Source organism: Heterodontus francisci, chromosome 4 (assembly GCF_036365525.1).
Source record: "Heterodontus francisci isolate sHetFra1 chromosome 4, sHetFra1.hap1, whole genome shotgun sequence".
In the NCBI taxonomy this organism is placed as follows: Eukaryota; Metazoa; Chordata; class Chondrichthyes; order Heterodontiformes; family Heterodontidae; genus Heterodontus; species Heterodontus francisci.
This window is the reverse complement of record NC_090374.1, coordinates 87413426-87432363: the sequence shown is the minus strand read 5'-3', so window position 1 is coordinate 87432363 and position 18938 is coordinate 87413426. Positions and strand designations below refer to the sequence as shown.

General features: G+C 43.3%; 1 protein-coding gene across 1 annotated transcript in view; it reads right to left on the bottom strand.

Annotated features, from left to right (window-relative positions):
• Positions 1-18938, bottom strand: part of slc25a46 (solute carrier family 25 member 46) — a 58951-nt gene that overhangs the window by 24752 nt on the left and 15261 nt on the right. The window contains exons 3-4 of the mRNA XM_068029812.1: positions 14136-14193; positions 9845-9922 (exon numbers count right to left, since the gene is read on the bottom strand). Coding sequence (XP_067885913.1) covers positions 9845-9922; positions 14136-14193 — 136 coding nt within the window. The remainder of the gene's footprint in view (positions 1-9844; positions 9923-14135; positions 14194-18938) is intronic.

The following is an 18938-nucleotide window of genomic DNA, read 5'->3' as shown; positions in this document are numbered from 1 at the left end:
ATCCATTGTATATTCCCTTGCCTTGTTAGTCCTCCCAAAATGCATCACCTCACACTTCTCAGGATTGAATTCCATTTGCCACTGCTCTGCCCATCTATATATCCTGTAATCTAAGGCTTTTCTCCTCACTATTTATGACACCAGCTTTGCCTGTGCTGGGATGAGGGAGCAGTACCACAGGACATGTGCGATGCCAATATCATCACCCTCTATAAGAACAAGGGTGACCGCGGTGACTACAACAACTACCGTGGAATCTCCCTGCTCAGTATAGTGGGGAAAGTCTTCGCTCGTGTGGCTTTAAACAGGCTCCAGAAGCTGGCTGGGCGGGTCTATCCTGAGGCACAGTGTGGCTTTCGAGCAGAGATATCCACCATTGACATGCTGTTCTCCCTTCGCCAGCTGCAGGAGAAATGCCGTGAACAACAGATGCCCCTCTACATTGCTTTCATTGATCTCACCAAAGCCTTTGACCTAGTCAGCAGAAGTGGTCTCTTCAGACTACGAGAAAAGATTGGATGCCCACCAAAGCTACTAAGTATCATCACCTCATTCCATAACAATATGAAAGGCATAATTCAGCATAGCGGCGCCTCATCAGACCGCTTTCCAATCCTGAGCGGCGTGAAAAAGGGCTGTGTTCTTGCACTTACACTGTTTGGGATCTTCTTCTCCTTGCTGCTCTCGCATGCATTTAAGTCCTCAGAAAAAGGAATTTTCCTCCACACAAGATCAGGGGGCAGGTTGTTCAAACTTTCCCGTCTAAAAGCTAAGACCAAAGTACGGAAAGTCCTGATCAGGGAACTCCTCTTTGCTGACGATGCTGCATTAACATCTCACACTGAAGAGTGCCTGCAGAGTTTCATCGACAGGTTTGCGGCTGCCTGCAATGAATTTGGCCTAACCATCAGCCTCAAGAAAACGAACATCATGGGACAGGACGTCAGAAATGCCCCATCTAACAATATCGGCGACCACACTCTCGAAGTGGTTCAAGAGTTCACCTACCTAGGCTCAACTATCACCAGTAACCTGTCTCTAGATGCAGAATTAAACAAGCGCATGGGAAAGGCTTCCTCTGCTATGTCCAGACTGGCCAAGAGAGTGTGGGAAAATGGCGCACAGACACGGAACACAAAAGTCCAAGTGTATCAAGCCTGTGTCCTCAGTACCTTGCTCTGCGGCAGCGAAGCCTGGACAACGTACGTCAGCCAAGAACGACGTCTCAATTCATTCCATCTTCGCTGTCTCCGGAGAATACTTGGCATCAGATGGCAGGACCGTACTACCAACACAGAAGTCCTCGAGGCGGCCAACATCCCCAGCATACACACCCTACTAAGCCAGCGGCGCCCGAGATGGCTTGGCCATGTGAGCCGCATGGAAGATGGCAGGATCCCCAAGGACACATTGTACAGCGAGCTCGTCACTGGTACCAGACCCACTGGCCGTCCATGGCTCCGCTTTAAAGACGTCTGCAAACGCGACGTGAAGTCCTGTGACATTGATCACAAGTCGTGGGAGTCAGTTGCCAGCGATCGCCAGAGCTGCCGGGCAACCATAAAGGCGGGGCTAAAGCGTGGCGAGTCAACGAGACTTAGCAGTTGGCAGGAAAAAAGACATAAGCGCAAGGAGAGAATCAACTGTGTGACAGCCCCGTCAACCAATTTTATCTGCAGCACCTGTGGAAGAGTCTGTCACTCTAGAATTGGCCTTTATAGCCACTCCAGATGCTGCTGCACAAACCACTGACCACCTCCAGGCACTTACCCATTGTCTCTCGAGACAAGGAGGCCAAAGAAGAAGATTTACGACACCACCAATTTTCATATCATCTGCGAGCTGTGACCATGTTCAACAAGGTTTTGTTTTCCACTTTGGAGCTATTAAAAAGCCAGTGAGTCGGACGAAGGGCAAGCATTTGAAATCTTTGCTTTGACCAGCCTGCAGCAAGAAAGGAAGACTCATAAAAGTGTTAGCTTTCTCTGTAAAGGCGACTCTTCAAAAGGAACCTGCATTTGAAAGGTGGCAGATTCCAGTTGCCTCCTGTCTCTGAAGAATTCCTGCATCCAGTGATATTCCTGTTGCCTCCCATGTTCTAAGAAATCCTTAAATCTGAAGAATCCTTCTACTGCTAGACTGCTGCTGACCTAAGCAGACCTGTTGCTACACCCCTGTTGGAAGACCTATGTGATGCCTGCTGCAGTTAAATTGCCATGAATGCCTATCCATAGAGTCATAGAGAGATACAGCACCGAAACAGGCCCTTCGGCCCACTGAGTCCGCACTGACCATCAACCACCCATTTATACTAATCCTACATGAATCCCATTTTCCCTCTCACATCCCCACCTTCCCTCAATTCTCTTACCACCTACCTACACGAGGGGCAATTTTTACAATGGCCAATTTACCTATCAACCCGAAAGTCTTTGGCATGTGGGAGAAAACCGGAGCACCCGAAGGAAACCAACGCAGTCACAGGGAGAACTTGCAAACTCCACAGACTGTTCATCAACTTCGCCTAGAGAGATGCAAGTGGCATCTGACTATTTGACCCTGGGACATCTCACTGTACCGAAAACATCCTACCAGAACGTGATAAACTCATTTTTTTTTATTATTCCTTCTATTCTGAAGAAACAGCTGTAAACCAAAATACTTTTTCCCGTTTAACCAGTTTTTTTTTTGAATGTACGTGTGTGCATGAGGGTCAAGGAATTAAGGAGTTTTTCATATAGATTTATCTCATTAGTAGTTCAGACTTCTTTTCTAATAAATAGTTAATGTTGTTGTTTAAAGAAACCAGGCTTGAGGTGCTTTATTCTGGGAGAAAAATAAAGTGTTTAATTTGGCTACTGTTCAGTAGGTGGGAAACTTTATTTAATATGCTATGACCTGTGGTGTAGTGGGACTGAATTAACAGTGCATTACTCCCCCCTTGGTTGTAACAGTTGGCAGTCCACAAAGCAGAAAAAAGTTACCCAGTCCGAATGGGATGCATCTTAGGTTACTGAGGTAATCAAGGATGGAAGTTTTGGAGGCTCTGGCCACAAGCTTCAAATCCTCCTTGGATATGGGGATGGTGTCAGTGTGCGAGCTGATTACAAATGTTACACCCTTGTTTAAAACAGGGGAGAAAGATAAACCCAGCAACTATAGCCAGGCAGTCTAACGGCGGTTGGGAAACCTTTAGAGACAATAACCAGAGACAAAATTAACTGGCATTTGGAAAAGTACGGGCAAATAAGTGACAGTCAGCAGAGATTTGTTAAAAGAAAGTCATTTGACAAACTTGGTCAAGTTCTTAGATTAAGTAATGAAGAGGGTTGATGATGGTAGTGTGGATTGTGTTCTGTATATGGACTTTCAAAAGGCATCTGACAAAATACCACATAATAGGCTTGTTAGCAAAATTAAAACACATGGAATTAAAGGGACAGAAAACAGAGAGTAGCAGGGAACAATTATTTTTTAGACTGGAGGGAGGTATGCAGTGGTGTTCCCCAGGGGTCGGCATTAGGACTACTGCTCTTTTGATTTGTTAACGACCTGGACTTGATATACAGAGCGTAATGTCAAGGCTGCCTTTGCTAACAATGCAACCACTAGGTGGCGCAGTACTAGCACATGCGCAAATGCAGCCTCTTCCACTGAAAAGTCACTGTCTGTGACGTTCAGGCAGCTGTCAGGATTAAAAATGACGCTGTTCAATTTGTCACAGAAAAACAACTTCAAACTGAAAATCCCCTCACAGGTTGCCATCGCTGCCTCCATCCCACCCCCAACAGTCCCCCGCTCCCTCCTGCCATTGCTTCATTTGTATCATTTCTTGGATGTCTCCTACTCAAACGTTTTGATTTTTTTTTGACAAAGACAGAAGATCTCTGGTATCTCTGGAATGTAAGGCAACTTTCTATAGGACGGTAAAGTGAACATTTACACAACATTTCGCAATTTCTTATTCTCCCAATCCACACATTCACAGCCTTGCTGTCTCCCCCCACCCCACTCAGCCGCTCACTCCAGATTCACCACTACTCCCCCCACTTCTCCTCGCCTCGACCGATTGTTCCCCGCTTCCCCGGGGGGAAAAGCAGCCAGTGGGGAGGAGGGGGAGAAAGCGTCGAGGCCTAGAGCGAGTGGCTGAGGCGAGAGAGTGGCCAGTGGGGCGGGAGAGAGTGTGAGTGGGGGAAAGCGGGCGATGAGTAGCTAATGTCGTTTCCCCGTGCATGCGCCAATTAGTACTGGCAAGACATATGCTGCGCATGCACAGCATCTCACTGAGGGCAGAAGACTGTTTGCGCTTCTACGCAGCTTGGAGCACTCTGATGATGTCGGTGGGCCGCTGTGTTGTCAGGAGTCACTTTGTAATTCCAAAGTTTGCAGATGGCATGAAACTTGGAAATGTAAACAATGAGGAGGATTGTAACAGGCTTCAGGGGGACAGACTAGTGAAATGGGCATTCACATGGCAGAAAAATGTGAAATGATACATATTGGTAAAAAGTATAAGGAGAGGCAATATGGACTAAATGGTACAATTTTAAAGGGGGTGCAGCAACAGAGAGATCTGGGTTGTATGTACACAAATCTTTGAAGATGGCAGGACAAGTTGAGAAGGCTGTTAAAAAAGCATATAGGATCCTTGGCTTCATTAATATTGGAATAGAACAACGTGAATTTATATATTGCCATTAACCTAATAAAATATCCCAAGGTGCTCCTAAGGAGCGTTATCAAACAAAATTTGATGCTGATCCTAATATGGAGATGTTAGGGCAGACGACCAAAAGCTTGTCAAAAAGATAGGTTTTATGAAGCGTCCTAAAGAAGTAAAGAGAGGCGGAGAGGCAGATAGGTTTGCGGACCTTAGGGCCACAGCAGTTGAAGGTATGGTCACCGATGGAGTGATTGAAATTGGGGACGCTCAAAAGGCCAGAACCAGTGGAGCACAGAGATCTTGGAAGGTTGTAGGGCTGGAGGAGCTTGCAGGGATAGGGAGGGATGAGGCCATGGGTGGATCTGAAAACAAGGATGAGAATTTTAAAAATCAAGATGTTGCTTAACCAGGAGCCAATGTCGATCAGAGAGTACCGATGATGAGTGAATAAGTTCTTGGTATGCGTTAAGAAACAGGCAGCAGATTTTCTGTTTAACTGGAAGATGGGAGGCCAGTCAAGAGTGGGTAGAAATATTGTCCTGAGGTAACAAAGTTATGAATGAGGATTTCAGCAGCACGAGTTGAGGTCAGGGAGGTGTCGGGCGATGCCACAGAGGTGGAAGTAGGTATTCTGATAGCATGGATTTGTAGTCAGAAGCTCATCTTGGGATGAAGTATTACACCAAGATTGCAAACAGCCTGGTTCAGCCTCAGACAGTTACCAGGAAGAGGGGAACAGAGTTTGCGGCAGGGGCCAAGGCTTCTGTAGTCATAAATGATGAAACCGTCAGCAACCGCTACCATTACTCCTCTGAAACTGAAAGCAACTTTTGGAGTCTGACCATATACGTGGAAACTCAGATGTTACTGTCAGTGATTCCAGGCTTCTCAATAGGGTGCACTGTTGAAGTACCCTCAGAATACAATCAATTAGAAATCACTGAATTGACAAGACCTTGCACTTTTACATTATTTTCACTGTAAAAACACCCTCATGAAAGTTACACATTGTTGAATAAGGTGTAACTTTTTTTTTAAAAACAGTGTACTAAGGTCATAGTTACTGCTGAAAAACCTTTCTGGCCCTGAAAAACTAATTTTATATTTGCGGAATGTCAAATTTCTCCATTATGCTAAAAATTCCACATTTTTAAAACATTATTTTTAAAAATAGTTTATGATATTTTAGCTTCTACCATAATTCCATGTGTATGCCCAATATTTTATTTCACTTTGCATAAAATATAATTAAAAGTGAAAGAATCAGCACATTTTACTTCCTGGTTTGCAGTCTGAGAGAACACTTCAGTGTGATTTGCATGCTTATCCTGCTTGATGACATCACTGTTGCTGGACACCAGGAAACCTCCTTTGACTTGACACCAGATTCAAATTAACATAGGCAAAGTGGAAATCCATGCAAGAGATTGCTAAATTTTTGATGGCAGTTTTTTCAAGGTCAGTGACGAGTGCCATCACGTCATCGCTGACCATAAAATCAGGGCCAATGACTTCCAATTTCCCAATATTTAGTTGGAGGAAATTTCTGATCATCCAATACTGGATGTCAAACAAGCAGTGACAATGTAAAGACAGTGGAAGGATCGAGAGGTGTGGTGGTGAGATAGAGGAGGGTGTCGTCAGTGTAATGTGGAACCTGATGTGTTTTCAAATGTTGAGGAGCAGCATTTAGATAAGAAATAGGAAGGGGCCAAAGTTACATCCTTAGGGAACTCCAGAGGTAACAGTACAGAAGTGGAAGAATATTGCAAATGATTCTCAGGCTATAACTAGCTAGATAAGCATGAAATCAGGCCTACTCAGCAGGACATCAGAGGAGGAACAGTGCAGGATGATGGTGTGGTTGACCGTGTCAAAGGCTGAAGACAAGTCAATAAGGATGAGGGAGGCGTTGTTTCCATGGTCACAGTCATAGAGTATAATTTGTGACTTTGATAAGAGCCTTTTCAGTACTATGACGGACAGAATCCTGAATGAATGAATATAGAGTTCAAAAGCAAGGAAGTTATGCTAAACCTTTATAAAACACTGGTTAGGCCTCAGCTGAAGTACTGGATTCAATTCTGGGCACCACTTCAGAAAGGATGTCATGGCCTTGGAGAGGGTGCAGAAGAGACTTACTAGAATGGTAGGGATGAGGGATTTCAGTTATGAAGTCGTTCTCCTTAGAGCAGGGAAAATTAAGCAGAAATTTGACTGAGGTGTTCAAATCAAGAGTGGTTTTAATAGAGTAAATGAGGAGAACTGATTTTCAGTGGCAGAAGGGTCTGAAACCAGAGAACACAGGCTTAAGGTGATTGGCTAAAGTATCAAAGGTGACACATCAATGTGTGATCTGGAATGTACGGCCTGTAAAGGGTGGTGGAAGAAGTTTCAGTAGAAACATTTAGAAAAGAACTGGATAAATATTTGAAGGGCAAAAATTTTACAGGGCTGTGGGGAAAAAGAAGGGGATTAAAGAAAGACTTGCACTCATAGTGTTTTTCATGACCACCAGACATCTTAAAGCACTTTACAACCAATGAAGTTTGAAGCGTAGTCACTGTTGTAATGTCTTTGAATTATTTGGATAGCTGTACCAAAGAGCCAGCAGAGGCACAATAGGCTGAATGCTCTCCTGTGCTCTATCATTCTATGATTCAGCAACATAAATGACCTAGACTTGAGTATAGAGTGTAATTTTGAAGTTTGCAGACAATACAAAACTTGGCTACGTATTAGTGAGCATGATAGTAACAGACTTCAGGAGAACATACAGATGAGTAAAATGGGCAGACACATGGCAGATGCAATTTAATGCAGATGAGTATGAAGTGACGCACTTCGGGAGAAACAACTTGGGAGAGGCAGTATAATCTAAATGGTAATATTTTGAGGGGGATGCAAAAGCAGAGGGACCTGTGAGTTCACAAATCTTTAAAAGTGGCAGGGCAAGTTGATAGGTGGGTAAGAAAGCATACGACATACTTAGCTTTGTAATTAGGGGCACTAGAAACAGAAACAAGGAAGTCAAGCTAAGCTTTTACAAATTTCAAGTTTGGAATCAGCTGGAGTATTGCGTACAATTCTGGGCACCACACTTTAGAAAAAATGTCAAAGCTCTGGAGAGGGTACAGAGGAGGTTTACCAGGATAATATCAGGGACGAAAGAGTTCAGCTATGTCAGATAGAAGAAGCTGGGATTGTTCTCCTTACAGCACAGCTGGTTAAAAGGGGACTTTATTAACAGAAATATTCAACATTATGAAAGGTTTGTGAGGAGCAGGTTGGGGAAAACTATTTCCTCTGGCAAATGGGTCTGTAGTTTTAAATAATTGACAAGAAAACTAGTGGGGAAATGAGACATTTCTTCACACAGGGCTGTTGAGATCTGGAATGTACTATCTGAAAGGGTGGTGGAGTCAGATTCCATAGGAACATTTAAAAGGCAACTGAACATGTACTTGAAGAGGACCAATTTGCAGGGTCATGGGGAAAAAGCTGCAGTGTGGACAGCTCTTTCAAAGACCCAGAACAGGCACAATGGGCCAAATGGCTGCCTTCTGTGCTATAAGATTCCATGAATCTATTCTAAATGCAGAATGCAAGTGCCAGGCCCCTCAGTAGAAGGGAGGCATATGGAAGGGACATGAGAAATCTGGAAATGCACAAGTATTTTTGAATGATTTAGTAGGTTTTTTTGTGCATTTGTTAATTTTATTTTTGGGGGTATCCCAGGATCAACGAGAAACTAAGATAGTTGCTGAAAGCAGTTTAAAAAATTGTTTTGAGCATCTTAATCGGCTCATTTTATGATGTGTGCTGGTTGTTCATTGATTGCTTCAAATATGGCTGAAGAGTCAGAAAGCTGTTGAGCATTTTTCAACGGATAGGACTTTCTTACTTTTATATATATTTGGACTAATCGAGATAGTTATACTTCAAGAACACTATGTACGACAAGGCAGATTTCCTGCTCTACCCACTATATCCAAACATTTGGTCAAAAGCACAATAAACCAGTGTCCCTTCATTGATAATGTGGTGTCTAACAATTTATTTAATTTCGCTTTCTTCAACTTATCCATTTGTCTGAGGTATTAGGACTTAACGTGAACACGAGTCTTGTCATCCCAAAGATACTAATGCTTGATTTTTTAAAGATTAAATCCAGTTAAAGGCTAAGGTCAGAAGTAAAGGCAGCTTATTTTTTCTACTACCTCGAAAATATGCCTGAACCATACAACAGCTGCTGCCCCTATTGTATTACTGCAACGTTACAATTTCCAGAAATTCTTGAACCCGATATCCTCCTCATACACAGATTTGTTTGGTCCCCAGTTGGACAAAAAAAAAGAGTCATGCAAGGTGTTCAGTCAACTTTAATGCTGTTAACATGACTTGGGGTAGTGATTGCATGATGTTGGAGTAACTACCAGATACATTTTAAACAGCCGAAGCAAATAACACTCCACTACATAATAAAGCTGTCCTACACCAGTCAGGCAGGACGGTTTAAAATTCAGAGCACCATCGCAAATTTGCAGGTCATGCACATTAATAGTTCAAGTATCACATAGCGTCAAGTTGCCTAAACAGTATGAAGAGAATATTTACTTGGGCTGCCGAAATGAAACAGTTTCATTGGTAGTAGATTAATATAACAAAGACAGGAGCAAGATGTAAACTTAGTATTGTGATGATCCAAACAAATTTTACTGAGGACCCATAAAGCTATCAGAGAGAGCAGGATTTCATCTGATCATCTAAGAAGGATCTAAACCTAAGTGGCCGCGTAAAAGGAATGTTGTTAAGCACCACATCACTAAATTGTGGTAAAATGCAAGTTTTATCATAACTGAGCCAGTTAAGGGAGAGCAACAGTAAAAGAGATAAAACTTCTTAAATTATCTACATTTTTGTACAAACTCTAGAAGCAAAATTCCATTTAACCACGGACACAAATTAAATGGAATAAGTTAAGACAATTTGAAAAATAAGTATTTTGAAATGTCAATGAAAGCCCGATCATATGGTTCTCGGAATCTGGTTTGAAAAAGACCAGTTGAAAAAGCCGCAGAACGCAAAACTACGCTGGTCAATTTTAGAGGGGAGATGGATGTGTGGAAAAACCAACATTACACTTCTAACTAATGTATCACAATTATAAAACCTACCTACCTGTGTTTTGCTGAAATGGTACATAATATTAACAACGGTGAAAGGAGTAAGATGATAATTTTTTGCATGATAATTGACCTAAAAAGTTAGAAACAAAAATTAACCGTTTCATATCCTTTAAACCAAAGACAATCAATTGCAATCTTATTAAAAATTGTACAAATGCACACATTTCCAGTCTTAAAAAAGCTGATTTTGTGTTGTCATTTATTGTCACACCTTTGTATCAACCTTTTCTTATAAACTCCTATGTCCACATCCATAATGGAAATCACCTGGGTAAAACTCTAAATCCTATAATCGTACAATCCGGCCATCGGATGGCTTTACTTGATAAATTGCTCAAATTGCTTTTAAATTGTTGACCTGTCATTTTTCCTTCAGTAACTAAAATCTTCAATGTTGAAAATAAGGGTTTAAAGAAAACCAAACAAAATACATACTTCACAATAAAGTGACTAAATCTGTCCACGGAATTGATTCTTGTGGCTTTTAATGACTATTAAAGTTTAAACTTGAAGGGAAACAAAAACAAAAATGCTGGAAATACTCAGGTCAGGCAACATCTGCGGAGAGAAAAACACCGAGTTTATGTTTCAGGTCGATGACCTTTTATCAGAACTGGCAAAAGTTAGAAATGCAATAGGTCACACATGGAGCACAATGGGGACCTCTACACTGGGGAGACTGAACACAGACTGGGCGACTGCTTCACGGAACACCTGCATTCAGTCCGCAAGTGCGACCCCGAGCTTCCTGTCGTTTGTCATTTTAATTCTCCACCTTGCTCCCACTCTGCCATTTCTGTCCTTGGCCTGCTGCAATATTCCAATGAAGCTCGATGCAAGCTCGAAGTACAGCACTTCATTTTTTGACAGGGCATTTTACAGCCTTCCCGACTCATTGAGTTCAATAATTTTAGATCATAACCTCTGCCCCCATTTTTTCTTTTTAGGTGCTTTTTTTTGTTCCCCCACACACCCCCTCATCCCCATTTCTTTCTTAATCCCTTTAGTTCAGCAGTTGCTCTCCTGCCATTTACCCCTCACCCAGACACATCTTCTGTTTCTTTACTTGGCTTGTACCATGAAACCTTTTGTCATCTAATCCCTCCTGCCCTCCACCCCATCACAGACCTTCCCTTTTGTTCTTCTACCACACGCCCCTGCCCTTTCGCTTGCTCAAAACCTATTACATTTCTAATCTTTGCCAGTTCTGGTGAAAAGTCATTGACCCGAAACGTTAACTCTCTTTCTCTCCACAGATGCTGCATGACCTGCTGAGTATTCCCAGAATTTTCGGTTTTTGTTTCTGATTTCCAGCACCTGCAGTATTTTGCTTTTGAAGGCCTCAGCTCCTCCGAAGAACGTGGAATATGTTAATCGTTAATCATTTTTTTCCAGAATAGAGACTGACTGCAGAATCTTCATTATGCAGTCTAACCATCTGTTATGCACCCAATATCCTAGGATACATCTTTACTGTTCAGTTAGCTGCACTGATATAATATTTTTCTTTAGATTTGAAGGAGTGGATGAAGAATATGCCTTTAGCAAGGCAAACAGTCATTTTCTGGAGGCATTGGGGGGAGGTGGTGGCGTAGTGGTATTGTCACTGGACTAGTAACCCAGAGACCCAGGGTATTGCTCTGGGAACATGAGTTCAAATCCCACCACTGCAGAAGGTGGAATTTGAATTCACTTAATAAATCTGGAATTAAAAAAGCTAAGTCTAATGATGGCCACGAAACCATTGTCGATTGTTGTAAAAACCCATCTGATTCACTAATGTCTTTTAGGGAAGGAAATCTGCTGTCCTTACCTGGTCTGGCCTACATGTGACTCCAGACCCACAGCAATGTGGTTGACTCTTACATGCCCTCTGAAATGGCCTAGCAAGCCACTCAGTTAGGGCAATTAGGGATGGGTAATAAATGCTGGCCTGGCCAGCGACGCCCACATCCCATGAATGAATTTTTAAAAATTACCAGTCTTCCATTGGAATCAATCATGTTTCATCACAAATCTGGAACAACTTTTCCAACATACTAAAGCAATCAGTTTATTGACCTCCAGACCTTTCCTATATCAATTATGAGCTAAAAGCTCTTTTCCCAGCAATTACAATTCATTTCTTAGGTTGTTGCGGCATTAATTATAGTACTCATGGCAAAAGTCCAAACAAGGGAGATATACAGTTGAGTCCCCAGGAGCCATATTCAGACCGCTGCTCTTTTTGATATATATTAATGATTTGGACTTGGGTACACCGGGCATAATTTCGAAGTTTGAAGATGATACAAAACACAGAAATGTAGTAAACAATGAGAATAGTAACAGAATATGGAAGGATATAGACAAACTGATGAAACGGAGAGACACATGGCAGATGCAATTTAATGCAGAGAAGTGTGAAATGATACATTTTGGAAGAAAGAAAGAATGAGGAGCAGCATTAACTAAATTGTACCATTTTAAAGGGACTGCAGGAACAGAGACACCTGAGGGTGTGTGTACACAATAGGTATCAGCCACGGTTCAGTTGGAAGCACTCTAGCCTCTGAGTGACAAGATTGTGGGTTTGAGTCCCACTCCAGGACTGGAGCACAAAAATCAAGGCTGATACTCCACTGCAGTACTAAGGGAGTGCTGCACCATCAGAGGTGCTGTTTTTCAGACGAGATGTTAAATTGAGACCCCATCTGCCTGCTCCAGTGGATGCAAAAGATCTCATGGCACTATTTCAAAGAAGAGCAGGAGTGTTATCCCAGGCGTCCTGGCCAATACCTATCCCTCAATCAACATCACAAAATAGATTATCTGGTCATTATCACTCTGCTGTGCACAAACTGGCTGCTGCTCTTCCTGCATTACAACAGTGACTACACGTCAAAAGTAGTTCTATTGACTGTAAAACGCTTTATGACGTCCTGAGGTTGTGAAAGGCACTATAGAAATACAAGTCTTTTTTTTCTTTGAAGCTGGCAGGATAAGTTGAGAAGACAATTAAAAAAGCATGTGGGATCCTTAGCTTTATTAAGAGAGAAAGAGTGTACAAAAGCAAGGAAGTTACTCCAAACCTTTATAGAACATTTGCTAGGCCTCAGCTGGAATACTGGGCAGGATTTATTTTGGGGTCAGGACGATTTCCAGGTCCCGATCTTGCATCACATCTGCGCCCGAGGACCAATCCGATTTGTGAACGGCTGGCCAATCAGTGGCTCGGGTGCATGCTCACTATTCAGTTGAGGATGGCAGGCAGTCTCCCGAGGCTGGAGGGCCAATAGTAGGCCCTTCAGTTTTGAGAGATCAGTAGCCTCACTGTCAGAGGTGGGAGCTGCTGTTGTAGGTAAGAGAGACAGAGGGTGACTCAAAATGGAGGCACCCTCTGAAGATTTTTTTTTAAATAAAGATGAGATTTATACTAGTCACAGCTGCCAGACTGCAAATGTAGCTGGAGAACCCTCTAACAGGCCATCTAACAGATGTGGCCATGGCAGGGGAATTTAAAAATGTAATCTGGAGCGCTGGTCCCTGATCTGCCGCAGGAGGCCACCTCCATTCATTTGCCGGGATTCAGACTGTGCAGGTGGTCTGTCTGTTGACTGGAAAATTGCAGTCAGTATCTCCCCAGTCCTTAATAGGCCCTTTAGCAACCTTAATTGGCTACTCACCCAACCATCTACTTTTAAAATGGCCCGAAGGAGGGAACATGCTGACAAACCGGCACATCACTCTCCTAGGCTAATTTTCTGCCCTCCCATCTTTGGTTCCACATTGATGCAAATCAAAAATTCAGCCCAATGTGTTCAATTCCAGGCACCACACTTTAGGAAGAATGACAAAGCCTTGGAGAGGGTGCAGAGGGGACTAACTGGAATCGTACCAGGAATGAGAAACTCGAGTTATGCTGAGAGACTAGAGAAGCTGAAGCTGTTCTCCTTAGAGCAGAGTAGGTTAGGGGGACATTTGATAGAGGTGTTCAAAATCATGAAGTTTTGATGGATTAAATAAGGAGAAAGTGTTTCAAGTGGAAAATGGATCAGTAAACAAGAACACAAATTCAAAGTGAGTGGCAAAAGAACCAGTGGCAACATGAAGAAACTTTTTTTAAAAAAACCACAGCAAGTTGTTGGCATCTGGAATGCACTTCCTGAAAGGGTGGTGGAAGCAGATTCAATAGCAGCATGAGTACAAGATTATTATATTTAATTTTAATCCCAGCAGTCTTCAGGTATAGCAAGTCCTTTCTTGCCAACCATCTCCCCCACCACCTCGCTAAAATTTCATACCTGACACTGGCGTCGGAAAACAATACAGGGATGTGCCAATACATTTTCTGTGAAGAGACTTTAAAAGAAAAAGTAGAGTTAGACAAAAATATTGAACATAGAAAATATTTAATTAAAGTTCCAACAGACTAGACTAGGCAAAAGCAGGCAAGAAATTACATTATCCATTTATATCTAAATACTGTTTGGACTCGATCCAAATAATGTAACACAGGAATATGTTATCATTTCTTCAACTGAAAATAATGCATCATTTCTAATTAGATGTTTTTTAATGAAGAACCATAGTAAATATAGAACCTATAGTCTACGTTAAATTTAATATCATTTCAGGAGAAAATTAAGTTAACTTTTGTATGATTTTACATTTTTACTTGTTTAGTTAATACACTTCAGTTCTACACATTACACAATTTTTTTGGTCATCTGTCCCTTTCCAGTTAATGACTTTTGTAGAATGAACCTTCCCTTGTACAATTCTCATCAGGAGACTGACATCATGCACAGCAGATAACGGTCAGGATCACTATGAAGCAGACCAGGATCGGAGCAGTGTGGAGTAGGCCGGGAGCAGCTGATGGGCGAGTAGCTGGTAAGTTTATTTTTTTTAAAAGTAGTGTCACCCTCATACGTGCTGAGGGACGTACTAAAGCTTGGGCAGCCGCCGCAAAGGCTCAATGGTGAAAGACCACTGAGTAAGGTCCTCCCGCCAGAGTGAACCGAGGGGCTGAACCCATGGAAAACCCCTCGGGCTGGACACACCAAATATGGTTTTGCTGTAAAATATACATTGTATGCAACATGGGATGGCAGGGTTGTGAGGGAACCGACTCTTGTACTGAAGAAAACTGATTTCCTTTGCACTTTCTGGAATGCCAACTTGGTGCTGTTTTGAACTGTTTTGTAATTTTTTTGTTTTAAACAGATTTTTAATGAATAAAGTATATGTTTGGGAAAAAAGTCACCCTCATCCTGATGGCCACCTTTGTCTGCAGCTGCATCAAGCTGTAAGTAAAATCTCAATACGCAAGCATAAAGTGTCACTGCGTGCTGAGGTACCATCTGTCCCCGGTGATGAAGGATGGGTCTGATCACATTGCTGCAGAACGCTACATTCAGTTGGACTGTGCCGTACCACCCATCCTTCGTGGGAAAGTTTATGCAGAAAAACACTTTTGATCACAAATCCATCATGCAGTGGAATGTCCTCAAGGCCCTACGGGAAAAGGAGATAGTGGATTCTGTTGGAATGTTCCCCAAGCAGACTGCCAAAGTCATTTGGCAGAATGCCACATGGCCAGAATTTTCAAACAAGCACCAAAACATAGCTTGGCTGGTGGTGAGCAGGGCCCTCTCCGTCAGATCCGTCCTGCATGCTGCCGTCGAGGTGGCTGTGGTGGGGAAAGAGACTGTCGTCCACTGCCTTCTGGAATGTGCCTTTGCAAAGCAGGTGTGGAAAGAGATGCAGTGGTTTTTGTCGAGGTTCATCTGGAACAGCTCTGTAACACAGAAGTCTGTGCTCTACGGGCTGTTCCCAGGGTTGCACACCAAGATAAACATCAACTGCTGCTAGAGGACCATCAACTTGGTGAAAGACGCTCTTTGGTCTGCCCGAAACTTGCTGGTCTTCCAGTTCAAAGAGCTGTCCACGACCGAGTGTTGCAGACTAGCACATTCCAAGGTCCAGGACTACGTGCTGAGGGATGCACTAAAGCTTGGGACAGCTGCCACAAATGCTCAATGGGGAAAGGCCACTATGTAAAGTCCTCCCACCATCGTATACCCGTGTAAAACCCCTCGGCTGTATGCACCAAATATGTTTTTGCTGTGTAATGAAATGTACATTGCATATAAAATGGAATGGCAAGAGTTGTGAGGCAACTCATGTTCTGTATCGAAGGAATCTGATTTCTATTGTACTTTCCAAAATGTGAAATTTGAATTTTTTAAATGTTTGTTTGCAAATTTTTATGAATAAAGTATATTTTTGGGAAAAAAGTTTAATAGTCTAATAAATAGAGGCATGGCAGGGCAGCTTAGACCAGTGGAGTGCATGTCCTGCTCCATGTGGGAATTCCAGCTTCTTGTGCCCTGGACAACCACATGTGCAAGAATTGTCATCAGCTATAGCAACTTGAGCTCTGGGTTTCGGAGCTTCAGCAGTAACTGGCATTACTGCGGTGCATCCGGGAGGCTGAGTTTCGTGGATAGCACTTTTATAGATGTGGTCACCCCACAGCTTAGAGTAGAATCATAAAACGTTTACAGCACAGAAAGTGGCCACTTGACCCATCGTGTCTGCGCCGTCTGAAAAATGAGCCACCCAGCCTAATCCCACCTTCCCGCATTTGGTCCATAGCCCTGCAGGTTATGGAACTTGAAGTGCATATCCAGACACCTTCTGAACGAGTTTAGGGTTTCTGCCTTACTACCCTTTCAGGCACTGAGTTCTAGACCCCCTCCAGCCTCTGGGTGAATACAATTTTCCTCATCTCCCCTCTAATCTTTCTACCAACCACTTTAAATCGATGCCCCCTCGTCACTGACCTCTCTGCTAAGGTAAACAGGCCCTTCACAATCTTGTACATTTCAATCAGATCTTCCCTCAGCCTTTTCTGTTCCAAGCACAACGCCAGCCTATTCAGTCTTTCCTCATAGCTGCATTTTTCCAGTCCTGGCAACATCTTCATAAATATCCTCTGTACCCTCTCTAGTGCAATTACATCCTTTCTGTAATGAGGTGACCAGAACAGTACACAGTACTCTAGTTGTGCCCTGACCAATGATTTATACAGTTCGAGCATAACCTCCCTGCTCTTATATTCTATACCTCAGCTAATAAAAGAAAGTATTCCTTATGCCTTAATCACCTTATCGACCTGTCCTGCTGCCTTCAGGGGTCTGTGGACATTCACTCCAAGGGCCCTCACTTCTCTACACCTGTCATTATTCTCTCATTAATCGTGCATTCCTTTGCCTTGTTTGGCCTCCCCAAATGCACACTTCACACTTCTCTGGGCTAAATTCCATTTGCCACTTTTCTGCCCACTTGACTAGTCCTTCGATACCTTCCTGCAGTCTACAGCTATCCTTCTCGCTGTCAACTACACGGCCAACCTTTGTGTTGTCTGTAAACCTCTGTGATCATGCCCTGTACATTTATGTCCAAATTGTTTATATATAGCACAAAAAGCAGGGGACCCAGTATGGAGCCCTGCGAAATGCCACTGGAAACAGCCACCCAGTCGCAAAAACACCTGTCAACAATTACCCTTTGTTTCCTGCCACTGAGCCAATTTTGTACCCAGCTTGCCACATTTCCCTGGATCCGATGGGATTTTATCTTTTTTTAAACCAGTCTGCCATGTGTGTTTTTGTCAAAAGTCTTGGTAAAATCCTTGTAGACCACATTAGAGGCCTGCTACCTGACCCGAACCCGAAGGGGCCCAATAACACTTGTCGGGTTCAGGTCGGGTCGGGCCCATCTTCAGGCTCCGGCCGGGTTGAGCCGGACACACAGGGTCAGTGCTGCGCCGGTAAGTATTAAAAATAAAAACATTTACCTGAGCTGGAAGTCCGGGATGAAACGGAGTCTGCGCAGTGAGCGAGTGGAGTCACTATGACGTCATCATGCATGCGCGGCAGCTTCGTGGAGGTTCTGAGTCAGGAGCTAAGTAAAGGGATTGCTGGGTCGGGTCACGTCGAGGCAGGCTCGGGTCAGGTCGGGCTTGGGGCAAAAGCGGAGGGACTCGGGCCGGGTCGGGCTCGGGGCAAAAGCAGAGGGACTCGGGCCGGATCGGGCTCAGGTCCATGGTGGTTCGGTTGGGTTTGTTTTCCCAACCTAAAGTAGGCCTCTAGACCACATCAACTGCACTACCCTCATCAATCCTTGAATTTGTCGAAATAACAAACAAGTTAGTCAGACAAGACCTTCCCTTAACAAATCCATGCTACTCTTGATTAATCCGTGCCCTTCTAAGTGACAGTTTATATTGTCTCTCAAAATTGATTCCAATAATTTGCCCACTACTGAGGCTAGACTGATGGGCCTGTAATTATTTGGTCTATCCCTCGCTCCCTATTTAAACAAAGGTACAACGTTAGCAATCCTCCAGAACCAGGCCTATATCCAGTGAGGACTGGAAAACGATGGCCAGACTCTCCACTATTTCCTCCCTGGCTTCTTTCGACAGCCTGGGGTACATTTCATCAAGCCCTGGTAATTTATCCACTTTCAAGAATGCTAATCCCCTTTATACTTCCTCTCTCCCTATTTTATCACATCCCAATACTTCACACTCCTCCTCAGCTACAATATCTGCATCATCCCCCTCTCTTACGATGACAGAAACATAGAAAATAGGAGCAGTAAGCCATTCGGCCCTTCGAGCCTGCTCCACCATTCATTATGATCATGGATGATCATTCAACACAGTAACCCGTTCCTGCTTTCCCCTCATATCCTTTGTTCCTTTTCGCCCCAAGAGCCATATCGAACTTCTTCTTGAAAACATTCAATGTTTTGGCCTCAACTGCTTTCTGTGGTAGCGAATTCCACAGGCTCACCACTCTCTGGGTGAAGAAATTTCTCCTCATCTCAGTCCTGTAAGGTTTACCCCTTATCCTTAGACTATGACCCCCGGTTCTGGACTCCCCCACCATCGGGAACATCCTTCCTGTATCTACCCTGTCAAGTCCTGTTAGAATTTTATAAGTTTCTGTGAGATCCCCCCTCACTCTTCTGAACTCCAGTGAATATAATCCTAACCGACTCAATCTCTCCTCATACGGCAGTCCTGCCAT